Genomic DNA, 20180 nt, shown 5'->3' with positions numbered 1-20180 from the left:
TTGAGATGAAAGTGGGCAAGGCAAATGGCCAGGGAGAAAACCCCTGAGCAGAGCACCACGACAGGAATATTTTCCACGTCCTGTGGTAGATCTTGGCGGACGTTGGTTTCCTAGCCTGTCTCATAGTGGCAATGACCTTTTGAGATAATCCTGAAGACGCTAGGATCCAGGACTCAATGGCCACACAGTCAGGTTGAGGGCCGCAGAATTCAGATGGAAAAACGGCCCTTGAGACAGCAAATCTGGTCGGTCTGGCAGTGCCCACGGTTGGCCGACCGTGAGATGCCACAGATCCGGGTACCACGACCTCCTCGGCCAGTCTGGAGCGACGAGGATGACGCGGCGGCAGTCGGCCCTGATCTTGCGTAACACTCTGGGCAACAGTGCCAGAGGAGGAAACACATAAGGAAGCCGAAACTGCGACCAATCCTGAACTAAGGCGTCTGCCGCCAGAGCTCTGTGATCTTGAGATCGAGCCATGAATGTTGGGACCTTGTTGTTGTGCCGTGACGCCATTAGGTCGACGTCCGGCATCCCCCAGCGGCAACAGATCTCCTGAAACACGTCCGGGTGAAGGGACCATTCCCCTGCGTCCATGCCCTGGCGACTGAGAAAGTCTGCTTCCCAGTTTTCTACGCCCGGGATGTGAACTGCGGATATGGTGGATGCTGTGGCTTCCACCCACAGCAGAATCCGCCGGACTTCCTGGAAGGCTTGCCGACTGCGTGTCCCACCTTGGTGGTTGATGTAAGCCACCGCTGTGGAGTTGTCCGACTGAATTCGGATCTGCTTGCCTTCCAGCCACTGCTGGAACGCTTTTAGGGCAAGATACACTGCCCTGATCTCCAGAACATTGATCTGAAGTGAGGACTCTTGCTGAGTCCACGTACCCTGAGCCCTGTGGTGGAGAAAAACTGCTCCCCACCCTGACAGACTCGCGTCCACCGCCCAGGATGGGGGTAGGAAGGATTTCCCCTTCGATAATGAGGTGGGAAGAAGCCACCACCGAAGGGAAGCTTTGGTTGCCTGAGAGAGGGAGACGTTCCTGTCTAGGGACGTCGGCATCCTGTCCCACTTGCGTAGGATGTCCCATTGAAGTGGACGCAGGTGAAACTGCGCGAAAGGGACTGCTTCCATTGCTGCCACCATCTTCCCCAGGAAGTGCATGAGGCGCCTCAAGGGGTGTGACCGACCTTGAAGGAGAGATTGCACCCCTGTCTGTAGTGAACGCTGTTTGTCCAGCGGAAGCTTCACTATCGCTGGAAGAGTATGAAACTCCATGCCAAGATATGTCAGCGATTGGACCGGTGTCAGATTTGACTTTGGAAAATTGATGATCCACCCGAAACTCTGGAGAATCTCCAGAGTAACGTTGAGGCTGTGTTGGCATGCCTCTTGAGAGGGTGCCTTGACCAGCAGATCGTCTAAGTAAGGTATCACTGAGTGACCCTGAGAGTGGAGGACCGCAACTACTGTAGCCATGACCTTGGTGAAAACCCTTGGGGCTGTCGCCAGGCCGAACGGCAGTGCCGCGAACTGAAGGTGTTCGTCTCCTATGGCGAAGCGCAAGAAGCGCTGATGCTCTGGAGCAATTGGTACGTGGAGATAAGCATCCTTGATATTGATCGATGCTAGGAAATCTCCTTGGGACATTGAGGCGATGACGGAGCGGAGGGATTCCATCCGGAACCGCCTGGTCCTTACGTGTTTGTTGAGCAGTTTTAGGTCCAAAACAGGACGGAAGGACCCGTCCTTCTTTGGAACCACAAACAGGTTGGAGTAGAAACCGTGACCCTGTTGCTGAAGAGGAACCGGGACCACCACTCCTTCTGCCTTCAGAATGCCCACCGCCTGCAGAAGAGCCTCGGCTCGCTCGGGAGGCGGAGATGTTCTGAAGAATCGAGTCGGAGGACGAGAGCTGAACTCTATCCTGTAACCGTGAGACAAAATGTCTCTCACCCAACGGTCTTTTACTTGTGGCAGCCAGGTGTCGCAAAAGCGGGAGAGCCTGCCACCGACCGAGGATGCGGTGTGAGGAGGCCGTAAGTCATGAGGAAGCCGCCTTAGTAGCGGCACCTCCGGCGGTCTTTTTAGGGCGTGATTTAGACCGCCATGCGTCGGAGTTCCTCTGATCCTTCTGCGGCCTTTTGGACGAGGAGAATTGGGACCTGCCCGCACCCCGAAAGGACCGAAACCTCGACTGTCCCCTCCTCTGTTGGGGTGTTTTTGGTTTGGCCTGGGGTAAGGATGTTTCCTTTCCCTTGGATTGTTTGATGATTTCATCCAATCTCTCACCAAACAAACGGTCGCCAGAAAATGGCAATCCAGTTAAGCACTTTTTGGAAGCCGAATCTGCCTTCCATTCCCGCAGCCACAAGGCCCTGCGTATTGCCACCGAATTGTCGGCTGCAACCGCCGTACGGCTCGCAGAGTCCAGGACAGCATTAATAGCGTAGGACGCAAATGCCGACGTTTGAGAGGTTATGGACGCCACCTGCGGCGCAGACGTACGTGTGAGTGCGTCAATTTGCGCCTGACCAGCTGAGATAGCTTGGAGTGCCCATACGGCTGCGAATGCTGGAGCAAAAGACGCGCCGATAGCTTCATAGATGGATTTCAACCAGAGCTCCATCTGTCTGTCAGTGGCATCCTTGACTGAAGCTCCATCTTCCACTGCAACTGGATCTAGCCGCAAGTCTGGAGATTGGAGGATCCACCTTGGGACACTGAGTCCAGCCCTTGACCACGTCAGGGGGGAAAGGGTAACGTGTATCCTTAAGGCGCTTGGAAAAACGCTTATCTGGACAAGCTCGGTGTTTCTGGACTGCCTCTCTGAAGTCAGAGTGGTCCAGAAACATACTCTTTGTACGCTTGGGAAACCTGAAACGGAATTTCTCCTGCTGAGAGGCTGACTCCTCCACTGGAGGAGCTGAGGGAGAAATATCCAACATTTCATTGATGGACGCAATAAGATCATTCACTATGGCGTCCCCATCAGGAGTATCAAGGTTGAGAGCGGCTTCAGGATCAGAATCCTGATCAGCTACCTCCGCTTCATCATACAGAGAGTCCTCTCGCTGAGACCCTGAACATTGTGATGATGTCGAGGGGATATCATAGCGAGCTCGCTTAATCGGTCTGGGGCTGCGGTCCGTGTCAGAGACCTCACCCTGGGATCCATGAGACACCCCGGGAGGACATTGCTGTTCCAACTGAGGGGGGCCAGGGGGCAATGATTCCACAGTGCCCCTGGCTTGAGATGCCGGCCTGGACTGCAAGGCTTCTAATATCTTAGCCATAGTCTCAGAAAGTCTTTCAGTAAAAACTGCAAACTCCGTCCCTGTCACCTGGACAGTGTTAACAGGTGGTTCTCCCTGGGCCACCCTTAGCAGAGGCTCCGGCTGAGAAAGTGCCACAGGGGCCGAGCATTGCACACAATGAGGGTCAGTGGAACCTGCCGGCAGTATAGCCGTACATGCTGCACAGGCAGCATAGTAAGTCTGTGCTTTGGCACCCTTGCTATTTGTGGACGACATGCTGTTGTCTCCTCTGAGCAATACAGGAGGGTATATAGACAAAAATCAACAGTGCACCATACAATGTAAAGTATAGTCTATAATCATATAATCTATAAGTACACTTCTGCACTAGTGGGGCCAGCACCACAGGTGCTGCTTACCGCCTGCGCAAAGCGGTTGTGTGGGCACCAGAAATCCTGCCTGGGTCTCCCTGAGCTTGTCTCTCCTCTCCAGCGTTAGCAGAGCTGAGAGGAATGGCTGCCGGCGTCCTGAGGAGAGGAGGGAGCCGTGGGCGTGACCCAGAAAAGTGCGGGAACTGGTGCCCCACTGTGCAGAGTGAGGGGGGTGGAGTATGCAAAGCATGCTCCAGCCCTCAGTGCTGCCGTCCTGTACAGCGTCCCGCCCTTCCCCTGACTGGCAGGGCTGGGGGCGGGAAGAAACCGAGACTAGGCCGCAAAAGCCGGGGACTCGAGTTATAAGCGCGGCCGCCGTATAAGCGCGGTCGGCGCGGAAGTCCCCGGCGCACTAACAGTCCCAGCCGCGCCGCAGTGATAACCATGGCAGCGGCGGTCAGCGCAGCAGTCCCCCTACACGAACACACTCAGCGACGCTGAAGTGTGTAATGGCACAAACGCAGTCAGCGCTGCTGTCCCCGGTGCACTAGCACACCCAGCAATGCTGGAGTGTTGCTGTGCGCGGTCCCCACGGGGACACAGAGTACCTCAAAGTAGCAGGGCCATGTCCCTGAACGATACTCGGCTCCTATCCAGCATGGTCCTCAGGAGCTGTGGATGGAGCACGGTCTCCTGTGCCTGGAGACCGAAAGGATCCCACTTCACCCAGAGCCCTAATTGAGGGATGGGGAAGGAAAGCAGCATGTGGGCTCCAGCCTCCGTACCCGCAATGGATACCTCAACCTTAACAACACCGCCGACAAGAGTGGGGTGAGAAGGGAGCATGCTGGGGGCCCTGTTATGGGCCCTCTTTTCTTCCATCCGACATAGTCAGCAGCTGCTGCTGACTAAGCTGTGGAGCTATGCGTGCATGTCTGACCTCCTTCGCACAAAGCATAAAAACTGATGAGCCCGTGGCAGCACGGGGGGTGTATAGGCTGAAGGGGAGGGGCTTTACACTTTTAGTGTAATACTTTGTGTGGCCTCCGGAGGCATAGCTATACACCCAATTGTCTGGGTCTCCCAATAAGGAGCGACAAAGAAATCCACATTATTCTTGCCACATGGGGATAAAACAGAAAATGGAAAAAGTGATTCATCCACAATCTGACCAATAGGCAATTATTATTATTATTATTATTATTTATTTATTTATAGAGCACCATTGATTCCATGGTGCTGTACATGAGAAGGGGGTTACATACAAAATACATATACAGGTTACAGTAGACAGACTAGTACAGAGGGAAGAGGGCCCTGCCCTTGCGGGCTTACATTCTATAGGATTATGGGGAGGAGACAGTAGGTGGGGTGTAGGTGGGGCGGCAGCTCCGCACGGTGGTGGGGCGGCAGCTCCGCACGGTGGTGGGGCGGCAGCTCCGCACGGTGGTGGGGCGGCAGCTCCGCACGGTGGTGGGGCGGCAGCTCCGCACGGTGGTGGGGCGGGCAGCTCCGCACGGTGGTGGGGCGGCAGCTCCGCACGGTGGTGGGGCGGCAGCTCCGCACGGTGGTGGGGCGGCAGCTCCGCACGGTGGTGGGGCGGCAGCTCCGCACGGTGGTGGGGCGGCAGCTCCGCACGCAATTACCAGTCTTGCGGCGTTCCTGCTACCAATGGTGGGACATATTGGATGATTTTTGGTCATATGACTGGACCAATATACAAATAAGTAAAGAGATATTTTATTTGTAGATTAAAATATGGTTAATTATATAACGCGTTTCGGCTCGGATGTTTTATCCTTCAGCCTTCTTCAGGTATAATTGAGAGAAAAAAGATGTATACATCTAACTTTATAATTGAGACACACCTATATAACTCACTACACTAATATTGGCGCCGCGTTTGTCTCTTTCTATATTTCCCTGTCTCCAGGGTATTTTTACAATCTGACCCATAATAGCAGAGTGGTATGATTTTTCACTAAAGGCCTCATTAGGGGTTACATTTTTGGAAATTAGCTATTTCACAAAATGAAAAAAAATTAACCTACAAGTGCTACGTGGGAGCAGTAGTTCTCCTATAAGTCAATGTCTGATCCTATAAGAAGCCGTGAAGCATGACCAAGGACAATACCCAAGCCAGAAACTCATCAGAAAGCCTAAGGCTCTGTGCGCACTAGCCGGATTTTCCCGCGGATTTGCTGCATGTTTCGCTGCAGAAAATGTTCTTAACCTTTCTGCAGTGATTCACCAGCAAAACCAATGGAAAAAAAAAAATGCTGTGCGCACTATGCTGATTTTGACAGCTGCAGGTTTTGCTGCGGAATTCCCGCAGCAAAAACAATTGCGTGTCACTTCTTTTCCACAGGTAGCTGCGGGATTTCACTAATGTAATTGTGAAATCCCGCAGGGAACAACCTGCGGAAAAACGCACCAAATCCGCACCAAAACACAACAAAACACATGCGGATTTTGGTGCGTTTTTTTTCCGCAGGTGCGGAAATCTTTGAGAGCCTACGGAATTTTCTTAAGAAAATTCCATTTTCTAGTGCGCACAGGGCCTTATAGCCGCTACCTCTCCAGGGTGCCACTTGAAAGGTAGTTTTTTCATTCACATACCTTTTGGCCATGGCGCATTGCCAATAAGACTTCACACTTGACTGCTTTCCTGGATTTATGCACCTAAATGGTATTCCTTTTAAAAATCCGCTAAAATAGTCAACCATCTACCAAATCTCAAAGTATATTGTTCACTTGAGAAACCTACTTATCGGTCGGGGCTGGAGCAGCTGGGACAGGAGCAGAGGAGACTGCGGCACCACTGTAGCCACTTCCTTGGGTACTGCCTCCTGGAAAAGAGGCGTGTGATAAGTGGACAAAATAGTGGTAAATATCTGACAAAAGATCAACTACAAATACAGGTTAAAGAATTGGATTGCCTCCTCCAGTATACAGACTTCAAAGTGGAGAGGGAGAAGGGGTTAAACCCGCGCAATCCGCCAGTAATCCAGAAGGAGATGTTGATAAATTAAACAATCTTTTATTCCATGGGTCTACGCGTTTCAAGGTCTAAGACCTCTTCTTCAGGACCAGTAAATCAACACTGCATGTACAGAGAGATGAACCCTTTTATACATATGGTATCTACAAAGTACCGCCTCCCGGCACTTTGAAAAAAGTCAGAGAAAAAAAAAAAAAAAAAAAAAAAGAGACCTCTGCATGCATGATGCAGCACTTTCTGCAGACATAACAAAACTCTGTTAAATGTTCATAGACTGGTCATCATAATAGTTTACATGAAAATTAAACAATAATTGGATGAAAAATCAAGAAAAAAGAAATAAGAAATGAGAGGAATAGTATGAAAAAATGTCAATTTTCGGGACAAGAACTCCAAAGTAGCAGTCCCTAATTATAAGGTTAAAGTCGACTTTTAGTGGTGAACGCCACCAGTGATTTATATATCTGTGTACCCATAAATATGTAACACAGGTAAATTATATTGACATCTAGGTGAAAGAAGAAAAAAATAGACCCATGGAATAAAAGATTGTTTAATTTATCAACATCTCCTTCTGGATTACTGGCGGATTGCGCGGGTTTAACCCCTTCTCCCTCTCCACTTTGAAGTCTGAAACACGTGGGGCCGCTGCAGCTGCCATTATCTCATGCTATCTGTGGTGGTTGTGACCTCTCACAACCTCAATCGGTGAGTGCATTTACCATTTGCTAACCGTTTGTTTTATCTGGTAAAACCCTATCAGCGCTTCTCTTTTCTAGTTTATCCTCCAGTATACAGGTCATTCCACCAGTCTCTTATAAGGAATGGTAAACAGGTTAACATTAACCGACTGTTGGTAAGCCATTGCCCACCGCTAAAGTTAGACTTTACCAGTCCCCATTAGTATCCCGATCCATGGGGGTCTTTTCACAGGCTATTCCTACATCCTGCTACCAAGCTCTGGTCCCTCATACAGAAGGGGATATAGCCAGTTATGTCAGGATCAGCCATGACCACACATTGCAGTCAGACCGCTGCAATAGGCTGACATGACTCTTGGGGATCTCTACATGGGTGCTGACCAAAAAAAGACCATTTTATGGTGGAAACCCTACATTACACATAAAAGACTAAGTGTCACTTTAGCGTGGTTCATGACTAGCTTTAAATGACAGCTAAATCTAGAAACGAAGGAAACTAAACAAGGGAATGTTGTCCCTACTGTTTGTCGGTCTGCAAGATTTTAGGATGTTACTGAAAAAAGAGGAGTTGTGGAAGTCCTGCTAGGGCTGCAGGGGGTTAAAGGGAACCAGTCAGGTGCAGTGTGCACTCAGTACCACGAGCAGTTCTGGGTGTATATTGCTAATCCCTGCCTAACCGTCCCTGTATACACTAGCATAGATAAAAGGGATCTTTAGAAAAAGGATTTATAAAGATCTTTTACCGTATGCTAATGAGCACTGGGACTAGTCCCCTGGGCGTTCGTTCCCCGGCCAGTCTGCTCCATTAGCATGTTAGTACGTCACTGTGGCGTACTAACATGCTAATGAATGTGCAGTGTCAGAAGATTATCTCACTTACCTCCCCGTCGCTGGATTTCGGCTCAGTGCGCATGACCCCGGAGTTTGGGTCATGCGCACTACTTCAGTTTGAAGCCAGGACGCATACCCCTGGCTTCATAGTGCGCATGACCAAAACTCCAGAGTCATGCACTCTGAGCAGAAATCCCCTGTCGAATGCGATGGCAGCGTAGAGGTGAGTGAGATCATCCTGTGACACTGCGTATTCATTAGCATAATAGCACGCCCAGAGGGGTGTACTAACATGCTAATGGGGGCGACTGGCCGGGGAACTAACGCCCAGGGGACTAGTCCCAGCACTCATTAGCATACGGTAAAAGATCTTTAGTAATTCTTTTTCTAAAGATCCCTTTATCTATGCTATACAGGGATGGTTAGGCAGGGATTAGCAATATGAACTCAGAACTGCTCGTGGTTCTGGGGGCATATTGCACCCGACAGGTTCCCTTTAATCTCCATTTTTAGTTGGGAAATGGAGAGAAAGGGGAGGAGCTTGCAGGAAAGAGGAGGGGGAGGCTCCTGCTGCAGCCAGTGGTCCTTCAGCCAGGAAGTGGAGGTAGAAACTGCTGCGATCCTGTGAGGCATAGACTATTTCATAGCATACTTCTCTTCTCATGAAGCTGGAAAGTGCTATAGCATTTTTTCTGTGAATTTTATGTTTTGTGTCCCCTTATGTTATTTACAGTGTCACCTGAGATTTTCCAGAACACTTAATCTTACCTTCCTTGATCTTACCTTGCACACCGCTGAAGATATTGTCTAAGTCTGCGAGAGCTGCATATTTATCGGCCGACGGCTGACTTGGTTTACCAACGGCAGCCGCTTTGCTAGCTCCAGTTGAATTAAAGGCCCCAAAGTCAGCGCTGGAGGACTTGGGAAAGTTGTCAAACTGGGCAAAGTTTGCATTTGCGTTTGTACCTATAAAATAAAAAAAGCATTTATTGAACCAGTATGGACCGATGCTGGCACACACACAAAGCAGTGAGATGTGAATCTGTGTCAGAAAAACAAAGGCCGCAGGCTGTAACATCATAGTAGAGTCAGGCCAGAACAACCAGAGCATTTATTAACTTTCTAGAAGCTGAGATAGTAACATCCAAAGACAACAACCAAAATCCATCTCATCACACAGGACCAAGTCTTCTGTATCTCTGAATTTTGAAAAAGTTTAAAAAAAATAACTGGACTAAATAAAAAAAAAAAGTAAGATTTGAATAGTTATGGAGATTTACATGCATGGAAAGTTTCACTTTAAATCGCACCATTCAAAGGATATCCTTGCTATCCCATTCCACCTTAATGGGAACCTATCAGGTAAAAAAAAAAGTGTTATAACCTACAAGCAGGAGCCTGTGTGAGCTAGTAACTTCCTACCCATCCCTGTGTAATAATAATGTGTAATATGAAAGGAATAAAATATGTTTTATTACTTACATATTTGCTATGTAAATGAGCAAATGAGCAGGGACTGTAGCCCCATGGGCATTGCATCACCCTGTGGGCGTTCGCTTGCTTTCCATGGAATCACGTCCCGGTGGGCGTGATATCATGGATTTACATGAGCGACCTCACGTCTGCTCCTTCAGAATCCCACGCGTGTGCGCTTATCATTCTCGCCACCTTCTTATCCTGGTGTTTGCTTGTCGGCTTCAGACGCGCACTGCGCAGGACTGGAACCGCTGGAGCCTTCTGAGCATGCGCACTGCGCGTCTGAAGCAGACAAGCAAACACCAGGATAAGAAGGCGTCGAGAATGGTAAGCGCACACGTGCAGGATTCTGAAGGAGCAGATGTGAGGTCGCTCATGTAAATCCATGGTATCATGCCAACAGGGTGATGCAACGCCCATGGGGCTACAGCCTCTGCTCATTTACAGAGCGAATATGTAAGTAATAAACTGTATTTTATTAATTTCATATTACACATTATTACAACACAGGGCTGAGTAGGAAGGTGTTACTAGCTCACACAGGCTCCTGCTTGTAGGTTATAATGCTTTTTTGACCTGACTGGTTCCCTTTAAACCTGTTCTGGCCATGGCTGTCATCCATTGAGTTCCTACAGGAAATACTATGACTTCCAACAATCGCAGTTGGCAGTGAGAGTATTTCTAGACTCCCAAGTAGCTCATGGTCATCACAGGAATCAACTACAGCCTGGTAGAAGACAGTGAGGGTCCGGTTCAGACTACCATATCTGCTGCCAAGAATTGTATGTCAAAGACCATTAGGCACTGCAACACTACCGGACATCTCAATTACCAGATTATTATGTGGCAGAGCACAGTAGATTCATTATTATAAACACCCTGCTATCCATTCACAAACACAAGTACATCTAATCTACAGACTACAATCGAAAAACTACACACATCTAGTACAAATAAAAGATCAGACGTCGCCCTGTAGCGGGACGAGCAACACTTACGGTAAGAGGTCTGCAGAGAGAAAGCAGACGTAAAGTCACCAAAACTGCAGCTGGTAGAGAGCGTTCTGAACGCTGAGCGGCCATGAAAGGTGAAAACGAGGAAGGTGGAAAAAGAAAAAGACGGGAGTGCAGAGAAGAAAAACAAAACAAAACGCCATGTTTAAAGAAATGAAAAGACTAATAATTAGAACTAAAGAAAAAACAAACATGCATGACCAAATGAGAATGCACTAATACTGCACAGCAATACGAGAACATGGAACAAACGCACAAGTGGCCGAACCTACGCCACTGGCCAGCACACAACTATAAAAGGGGACACCATGGTGGGAAACAAAAGGAGAGGAAGCTTTCTTTCCGGCTGGTCTTTAAGAGACACAAGGAGTCAGGACAATGACTTAACAAGCTTTTTCCTCTGGACCACCCACTCCGCTCTTCTGGAAATGCATTATAATCTGGAGCTCAGCACATTCCTCTGACAGTCCATGTTGTTATACAAAAGCGGCAGGAAAGCTGGACAATGGTAACGATCCCCTACACTTTCTCCACCGCTCCAGGCGAGCAGGAAGCCAGAATCCAGAGACCGTCGGCAATCGTAATAGAAGGAACCGAGGCCGAGACAATGGCCGAGGCTTCATGTACTATTAGAATTGATCATAAATACAGTGACGACCCAGTGATTAAATCCACCTATAGGAGACAAAGTGCTATTGTGGCCGGAGCAGACACTGCCGCCAGCACAGGTGAGGACATACCCGCCAGGACGTGTGCGCAATCCTCCGGCACCATTCACCTGTCCTATTCATTACAATACCAGATGATCGTGCCCACGTCCTGGCAGAAAAGTACAGACCCCATCAACAAAGCTCTCATTCTACTTCAGCACTAGACGCTATATAGACAATTAAGTTATGGACCCGATAAGCTGCGGTAGGCCGAATGTAGCGTGAGGGGGGTTTTCTGTTGCTTTTTATCCGCTTGTTTTCTGCAGGTGTCCACACCAATAGCAATCATATCCGATTATTGTGCTATTCTAATGCATTTTCCTCATTATTTACTGCATTTTGTCGAATCTCCCTACTGAAGAGAAAAACGCACCAAAACCCCTACAGTTACGTCTTTAGATGCACAATCGGAGTTTTCATGAAATGACATCCACTGTTTGGGACAGTTAAATGCAGCACATATTCTACAAGGAGAAAAAGCAGCATTTGTGCTACATAGGAACACTGCTTTACTAGTCTTTCCCTGACACCGCAGAGATCATGGCAGGCCAGACTAGGTGGAATACCCCAAGGTTGGAGAGAGGAAAAAAAAAGAAAAGAGATTAAGGACTGCGTTATAATCACCTGTATTTAGGAGCTCCTCAAAAATGACTGATGGTGCAGATTAGCCATAGAATACCATAGACTGGTACAGATAAGGCTAGTTTCATACTTGCGTTGTGCGGCATCCGTCGCATTGCGTTGTGTGACGGATGTAACGGATGCGTTGCATATAGTGGCACAACTGATGCGACGGATGCTGCAAAATAACGGAATCCGTTGTAGCTTTTTTTTCAACAATTACTCAACTGAGCATGCGCAGTTGTGTAAAAACCGATGCGTCACAAGAATCCGTCAAATGACGGATTCTGACGTATTCCGCCACCATAGGCTTCCATTATAAAAACTACGGACGCCGACGGAATCCAGCACATTGCGTTTTTTTGACGCTCCGCAAAGCGCAGGAAAACGTTACATGCTGCGTTCTTTCCGCCCGGCGGATGCAACGTAGGACCATCAGTTGCAATGCATCATCCATACAAGTCTATGGGAAGCAGCGGAATCCGTTAACGGATTCCGCAGTTTTCCAAAACGGCAGATTGCGACTGAAGGAAAAAAACGCAAATGTGAAACTAGCCTTAGCCATAACAAGAAAATGAGAAAACCAAGGACAAGTGACGTAAATAACATTTAAGACCATGGCATCTAACAAATGGTGAGATATATTAGGCTGGAAGTGAACGTTCAGTTCTGGAAGATGAAGTGGTAAAAGCAGAAAATATGAGCCGGTCTAAGGAACTTTGCCTAAACTTTGATCACATTAGACAACTAGATCACTGCGGAGTGATGCTGGGAAATCTTGGGTCCTGGCTATTATATGGCCGTTACGTGGAAAGGTTTCACGTGTGTAAACATTGTTATGGACCAAGTATGGCCCATATGGACCCTAAATGGCAGAGGACACTTTTAGATGGATGGCACACTAAAAATTTGACAAGAGTTCAGGGTGTCAAGTCTGATCCTTGGATGCCACATCTCCCAACTTACAGCGCTCAGGATCTGCTGCATGTCCTGGTGCAGATACCGATCTGTTTCTGCAGCCTGAAAGGAATTCATACAATGTAAGGCCGAGCTCATTTGTCCTGTAATCATCCGTTAGAACGGATCCTGTGCAGATCTGGTATGAAAAAAACGTTCTACAAAACACAACTTTTTTTGTCCGTTGTTAAATAACTGATTTCTGCCGGACTTTTTTTTTTTTTTTTAAACATTGGATCTGTTAACAGATTGCTATTTTGCCATTAGTTTTACTTGTAAAGGATCTTTTGTTTTCTTACAGGATCCATTACAAATGAAAGATAAATAAAAATCCATTAACAGATCGGTCCTTCACAGACTCCAATGTTAAATAAAAAAAATAAAATATATGGATCCGGCAGAATTTCTTTCCCAACGGATCTCTGCAGGATCCGTTCTAGTGGATGATTACATAACATTTTACTTTTACTTACGTTCAGTGGTCCTGTCGGGGCATCCGTTCGAAATGCCCCTCCCCCCCATCCCACAAAGCGTGTTTCGGGCGCATGCGCCGACCGGGCCATTGACTATAATGGAGCAGACCCCAGTAGAAGGTGCTCTGCTTTGTACCATTTTCAGGCATATACTTTTTCTGCAGGCGGACACCTGAACGTAGTAGACTGTGTTTTGGTGTCCGCCTGCAGAAAAGGTATATGCCTACAAATGGACAGGACAGAGAACAAGCTACCGGAGTCTGCTGCATTATAGTCAATGGCCCTGTGGGCGCATGCGTCCGAAACACGCTTTGTGGGGTGGGGGACGAGCAGTTCAGACAGATGCCCCGACGGGACCACTGAACGTAAGTGAAAGCACAATGTGAAAGGGGCCTTAGGCAGGAGGCCTGTAGGTTATGTCTGCTCACAAGTGATTGTGCCTGTACACCTCAGCGGTTGGCAATGCTTGGAAAGATCAAGGAAGCACTAGGCTCATGGATCACTTTCTTAATACCTCGATATTCACGGTGCCATTTGGTCTAATAAATTAGGTGGACCTATCATGCCAATACTTTCCCCTTAAATAGGATGCCAGAATTTAATGATGGGTTTGGATTAAAGGGCATGTTACACAGTGTATAGGTGTAAATACTGCATATCTTCAGTATCGCTAGGTACGGGTGCCATTTCGGCCTCATTCACATGGCAGTATTTTTCATCAGTGTTTGTATGCGAAACTTAGGCTATGTGCCCACGGTGCTTTTTTTTTCAGCACAAAAAAAGCAGCTTTTTTCTGTGCTTCTTTTCATGCTTCTTTTCATGCTTTTTTTGTTACTATTTACTATTTTACTATTTTGTTTCGGCTCATTAAAGTTGGATATGAAAAAAAAGGTGTTCTGATATTTCCTTCTTCAACCTCCATTTTGGAATAAAAGTGACAGGAAAATGATGATCCATTAGATCATTCACCGGCTCATGCAGGTGAATAGCGGCGCCGGGAATCAGGTACTCAGAGATCACTGTTGCTATAGTAACTCGCTCATTAGGTTACTATGGCAACGGTGATGTCACCGCTTACCAACCCGCAGTCTCTGCTCACTCATTGAGTGATTAGACAGCACGAGGAGCAGAAGCGTTCTTCCTCCCCCGTGCTTTCTGATGTAGCAGAGCTAGATCGGTGACAGAAGACCAGGATCGAGGAGGGGTGAGAGGGAGTAATAAAGATGGAGTCCCTAAGTGTGTCTGTGTATTTATTTCTAATAAAGTATTTTTTCGGTGTGGTGTCTTTTTAACCCTTTATTGGAGATTCTAAATGGCCGGGTCAAACTTGGCCTGACATTAAGAATCTCGGACTTAATACCAGCTGGTAAAACAAAGCTAGTATTAACCCCTTATTACCCAGCGTGCCACCCGACACCAGGTCCGCTGGGAGAGTTGGACACAGCGCCAAAAGATGGCACTTCTATGAAAGCACCATTTTCTGGGGCAGCTGCAGACCAATACGCAGCAGGGGGCCCAGAAAGCTTGGGCCACTCTGCGCTGCAGATTCCAGTCCCTAGTTGTCTGGTTGTACCTGGCCGGACACAAAAATTGGGCGAAGCCCACGTCATTTTTTTAGATTTTTGGCAAAAAAACTCAAGGAAAAAGGGCTTCCCTGGATTTTCCATTGCCAGTGAAGGTAACACCAAGCAGTAAGGGTTAGCAGCTAGTAGCTGTTTGGGTTACCCTTAGCTAGCAATAGAAAATGCAGTGGGAGCCTACGCATTTTTTTTCTTTACCCCTAACCCTTTTGGGTTATGGGTTTGTTTTTTTTTTTAATTTATTTTTTTTTTAATAAATTTAAAAAAAAATAAAACCAAAATTTCGACATGGGTTTCGCCATATTTTTGTATGCCAGCCAGGTACAGCAGGCAGGTACAGGCTGCCCCCAACCCCCAGCTGCCTATTTGTACCCAGCTGGGAACCAAAAATATAGGGAAGCCCTTCTTTTTAATTATTTCATGAATTTCATAAAATAATTAAAAAAAAACAAACAATAAAAACGACGTGGGCTTCACCCAATTTATGTGTCCAGCCAGGTACAACTAGGCAGCTGGGGACTGGAATCCGCATCACAGGGTTGCCCAAGCTTTCTGCCCCCCCCCCCCCCCGCTGCGAATTGCAGTCCGCAGCCACCCCAGAAAATGGCGCGTTCATACGAAGCGCCATCTTCTGGCGCTGTATCCAACTCTTCTAGTGGCCCTGCTATCGGGTGGCTCGCTGGGTAATAATGGGATTAGGGACAGCTTTGTATTATCAGCTGGCCCTAAGCCTGAAATTCATGGTGTCACGCCAATATTAGACATAGCCAGCATGAATTTCTAGTAAAGATAAAAAAAAACAACACAGAGAAAAATATTTTTATTAGAAATAAAACACAACACAATTAGTGACTCCATCTTTATTGAACTAAAGAACCCCCCTCCTCCGTAGTCCTGGGTCGAGGGTCCTGCGATGTCCAATCCGGATCCAATATCATCTGATCAGAAGGCAAACTGATCAGATGATGACACATCATCTGATCGGTTTGCCTTCTGATCAGATGATATTGGATTCAGGTCTTTGAACCTGACACAGGTTCAAGGACCTGAATCAGATTATACATCAGCTGATTGTTTAAAAGTCCCATGGGCTCCAGGACCCGCTGGTAAGCAGCTGATGCTATCACCTGATAGCATCATCCGATCGTTTAAGTTCAGCGAAGATCAGCTGATTCATCATCTGCTTGTTAAAAAGCCAGCAGGCTTTTCACCGCTGGACGTAAACAATCAGCTGCTTACCGGCAGGTCCTGGAGCCCATCGGACGTGACCCAGGAGACTGCAGAGAGGTGAGTAAAGGTACAGTCACACTAAGCAACATCGCTAGCAACATCCTACTGAGGCACAACTTGCTAGCGATGTTGCTGTGTGTGACATCAAGCAACAACCTGGCCCCTGCTGTGAGGTCGTTTGTTGTTGCCGAATGTCCTGGACCATTTTTAGTTGTTGCTCTCCTGCTGTGAAGCACACATCGCTGTGTGTGACAGCGAGAGAGCAACAACTAAATGTGCAGTGAGCAGGGAGCCGGCTTCTGCGGACGCTGGTAACCACGGTAAACATCGGGTAACCAAGAAGCCCTTCCCTTGGTTACCCGATATTTACCTTTGTTACCAGCGTCCGCCGCTCTCACACTGCCAGTGCCGGCTCCCTGCTCTCTGCACACGTAGCCGGAGTACACATCGGGTAATTAACCCGATGTGTACTGTGGCTAAGAGTGCAGGGAACAGGGAGTGTGAGAGCGGCGGACGCTGGTAACAAAGGTAAATATCGGGTAAGCAAGGGAAGGGCTTCTTGGTTACCCGATGTTTGCCGTGGATACCAGCGTCCGCAGAAGCCGACTCCTGCTGCCTGCACATGTAGCAGAGTACACGTCGGGTAATTAACCCGATGTGTACTGTGGCTAGGTGTGCAGGGAGCCAGCGCTAAGCGGTGTGCGCTGGTAACCAAGGTAAATATCGGGTTGGTTACCCGATATTTACCTTAGTTACCAAGCGCAGCATGCTTCCACGCGTCGCTGCTGGCTGGGGGCTGGTCACTGGTTGCTGGTGAGATCTGCCTGTGTGACAGCTCACCAGCAACCCGTGTAGCGACGCTCCAGCGATCCCTTCCAGGTCAGGTTGCTGGTGGGATCGCTGGAGCGTCCCTTACTGTGGGATTTCCTGGAGATCCCCCGCTGGGATGAACTCTTTACCTTGTGATGTCAGCGGGGTCCCTGCAGAGGTGTCGCGGTAAACAATGGGAGATAAGGAAATAGCTGCCAACGCTGGCTATGTGGTATTCTTCTATGAAGGAATCTACATAGCCATAGCTTTCTTTTCTCCCTAAAAACGCCCAAACGCATAAAATAAAGCAATGGGGGCATTACACATGCGTTCTTTCCTGCTTTTTTTCCCTACTCCATTGAAGTCAATTGGGGAAAAAAGCAGGGAAAAACGCTAAAACAATTGACATGTTGCTTCTTTTTTCAGCAAGAAAAAAAAGCAACTGAAAAAGAAGCAACGTGGGGACAGCAAGTCCCGATTCTCAGACTTTGCTGGGATGCTTTTCCTTGCTTTTATTGATTAAAAAAAGCAATTAAAAACACTAGAAAAAAACGCTATAAAAATGCCCTGTGGGCACAAGGCCTTACAGAGAAAAGCTATAATTGGAAGACTGACGCCTGTTCTATGTTTGGAGACACTCCTGATTTTAGCATAAAAATACTAATGACATACTGATAAAAAATACCGTGTGTGCATGAGGTCTTAGAGAGGCTGCATAAGGGTCAAGCTGATATTAACGGTTTTGTGGTTTTTAACAGAAAATAGCTTTAGGAACGCTTCCTAGAACAGACCCCGATTATCAAAGTGAAAGCGCCGGCTATGACCAGTTGGGCTCTGCTGATTTCTTTTATATTTCTGTAAACGGTTTTATCTGAGAGTTGGGGCATAGCCTCACCCAAACTACAGTTATAAGGATCAGCAAGATCTGGCACACTACTTGGCTTGATCTCTCAGACTGATCTGTGTCGGTTGGCTACACAGAGAAGTATTTACCAATGCAAGTAAATTCCTTATCAGCAATGGCCGGTACCTGGGTAGGCGATCCTGGCAGGGAAAACTATTAAAGAGGCCGCATACAATACTGTGGCCCTGGTGTCCTCTGACTGGGACCATTTATGCCACCATTTTTTTCCAGTCTCTTGCACAATTCCTATGACTTTCCCCTGATAATCTTCAGTAAGCCGTTTCAGATGCAGGAAAGAAGCCAAGTGAATGTTTCTACTTACACAAAGTCTTATTAAAATCCTTAAAGCAGTCTTCATGCTTGGACAGCCAAAGAGGACAATGGTTTATTAGTCACTTTAGACCCTCATAACAGGCACTCGCACAGGACGAACCTTCTTACCTAGTCCCCATAACATCAGTGCCCTGGTGCATTCTCGCATGTGGAGCGTAGAACTAACTGGCCTCACATTTCCATAGTACAGAGAAGCAAATATAAAGCAGATCTGTAACCAGATTTCACAGGACTCACTCGCATGCACCATGAAAAGGATCTCAGACCGGAAGAGGCTGGAGTACTTACCTTAAAGGGAACCAATCACCAGGATTTTCATATATAACCTAAAGCCAGTGCTATACTGGCACTATCAGGCTGATTCTATACATACCTGTAGTGGTCAGCTCAGATGTTTAGGTTTTCAAATCCAAGAAAGTAAAGATTACAAAGTCACCAGCTTCTTGAGTGACAGCAGCTGAGGATCAGATAATATCTGGGGGGTATTCATAGTTATCCGCTCCCCCTGTTAGAATTAGCATAAGTATGACACAATCAATTTAATTTTTGACTTGCAGGACCTGTGCGGAGGTCATACCCATGTGACCGGAAGGGGTGGGGCCTCAGCCAACAGAAAAATGTTGCTTCCTAGTATCAGCTGTGTCAGGGGAGACCCCGTCCCTTCTGGTCACATGGTTATGACCTCAGCACAGGTCCTGCGAATGAAAAAGTAAATCGATTGTTTAATACTTATGCCAATTCTAACAGGGCGAGGGAATACCTATGCATCCCCGACCCCCCCGGGCGATTATCTGATCCTCAGCTGCTGTCACTCAAGAAGCTGATGACTTTCTAAACTTTACTTTCGTGAATTTCAAAACCTTAACATCTGAGCTGACCACTAAATGTGTTCAAAATCAGCCTGATAGTGCCAGTATAGCACTGGCTTTAGGTTATATACGAAAATCCTGGTGATTGGTTCCCTTTAAACAGCCATGTCAGAATGCATGTGTAATTCTTTTTGGAAGTTTCATGCCTGATAATAAAATGAGCAATTTAAGAGTCCAGCTCTAGCTACACTCATAAAATGCGAATCCTAATATCAGGATCACACAGTCATTTAAACATAGATTTTTAAAGTTAGTATATCAGTTTCATCAGGTCCAAGAGTGTCTTTTCCTAATATATAATTATATTGTGAGATCTGGTGACAGATCTGCTTTATTGCAGTTCTTGTTCCAAAGCAATGGAACTTAAGACAAACATCAATTTGTATTTAAACTTTTTTTTTGTGTTATGTTACAAAAAGGCATCAAATAAATTGTATGTCTTAAGTGAGAATAAACAGGGTTGTCTACGACTGAAAACAGATTCCGTTCTCCTAGGATAGACCATCAGTATCAGATGTGTGGGGGTCTGACACGTGGAGCCTGCAGATCAGCTGGTATTAGTTCCCACAGGCCCCAGAACTACACTGTGCACAAAGCTAGGAAAGCACAGCGCCATACATGGTGTAGTGGCTGATCCCCGGTACTGCAGATCAACCGAAATTCAGCATGAATCAGCCGACTGGTGGAGAATCGGCCCCCACCAATCTGATATTGGTGACTTATCCATCAATATCTGTCATGGCCTACCCCCATTAAAAAAACATTGAAAATATATTGCATGTCAAGGTCTTTTCACACTGACATGCCATTCGATTGCTGAGCTGATCTTCCAATCTAAAGTAAATTACATCAAGGACAGTGCTCAGCTGTAAGCACAAGGCATGATACTAGTGTAAGGTTATGTGCGCACGTTGCGTACAGTTCACTGCAGAAATTTCTGCAGCGATCTGAAGAGCACATGTGCGCTTTAAATCGCTGCAGAAATGTCCGTAGTGAAAGCAGATTCCATGCGCTCTGCCTGCAGCTCCTGCCATAGACAG

General features: G+C 47.3%; 1 protein-coding gene across 8 annotated transcripts in view; it reads right to left on the bottom strand.

Annotated features, from left to right (window-relative positions):
- Positions 1-20180, bottom strand: part of AGFG1 (ArfGAP with FG repeats 1) — a 125849-nt gene that overhangs the window by 13735 nt on the left and 91934 nt on the right. For 6 of the 8 annotated variants that reach the window (XM_075340948.1, XM_075340943.1, XM_075340944.1 and 3 more), the window contains exons 7-9: positions 10639-10710; positions 8948-9130; positions 6399-6480 (exon numbers count right to left, since the gene is read on the bottom strand). In XM_075340948.1, the coding sequence (XP_075197063.1) occupies positions 6399-6480; positions 8948-9130; positions 10639-10710 (337 nt within the window). The remainder of the gene's footprint in view (positions 1-6398; positions 6481-8947; positions 9131-10638; positions 10711-20180) is intronic. The other 2 variants (XM_075340945.1, XM_075340949.1) reach the window with 1 other exon arrangement.

Source organism: Anomaloglossus baeobatrachus, chromosome 3, assembly GCF_048569485.1.
Source record: "Anomaloglossus baeobatrachus isolate aAnoBae1 chromosome 3, aAnoBae1.hap1, whole genome shotgun sequence".
In the NCBI taxonomy this organism is placed as follows: domain Eukaryota; kingdom Metazoa; phylum Chordata; class Amphibia; order Anura; family Aromobatidae; genus Anomaloglossus; species Anomaloglossus baeobatrachus.
The sequence above is the reverse complement of the archived record's forward strand: the minus strand, read 5'-3'. Positions and strand labels throughout refer to the sequence as shown.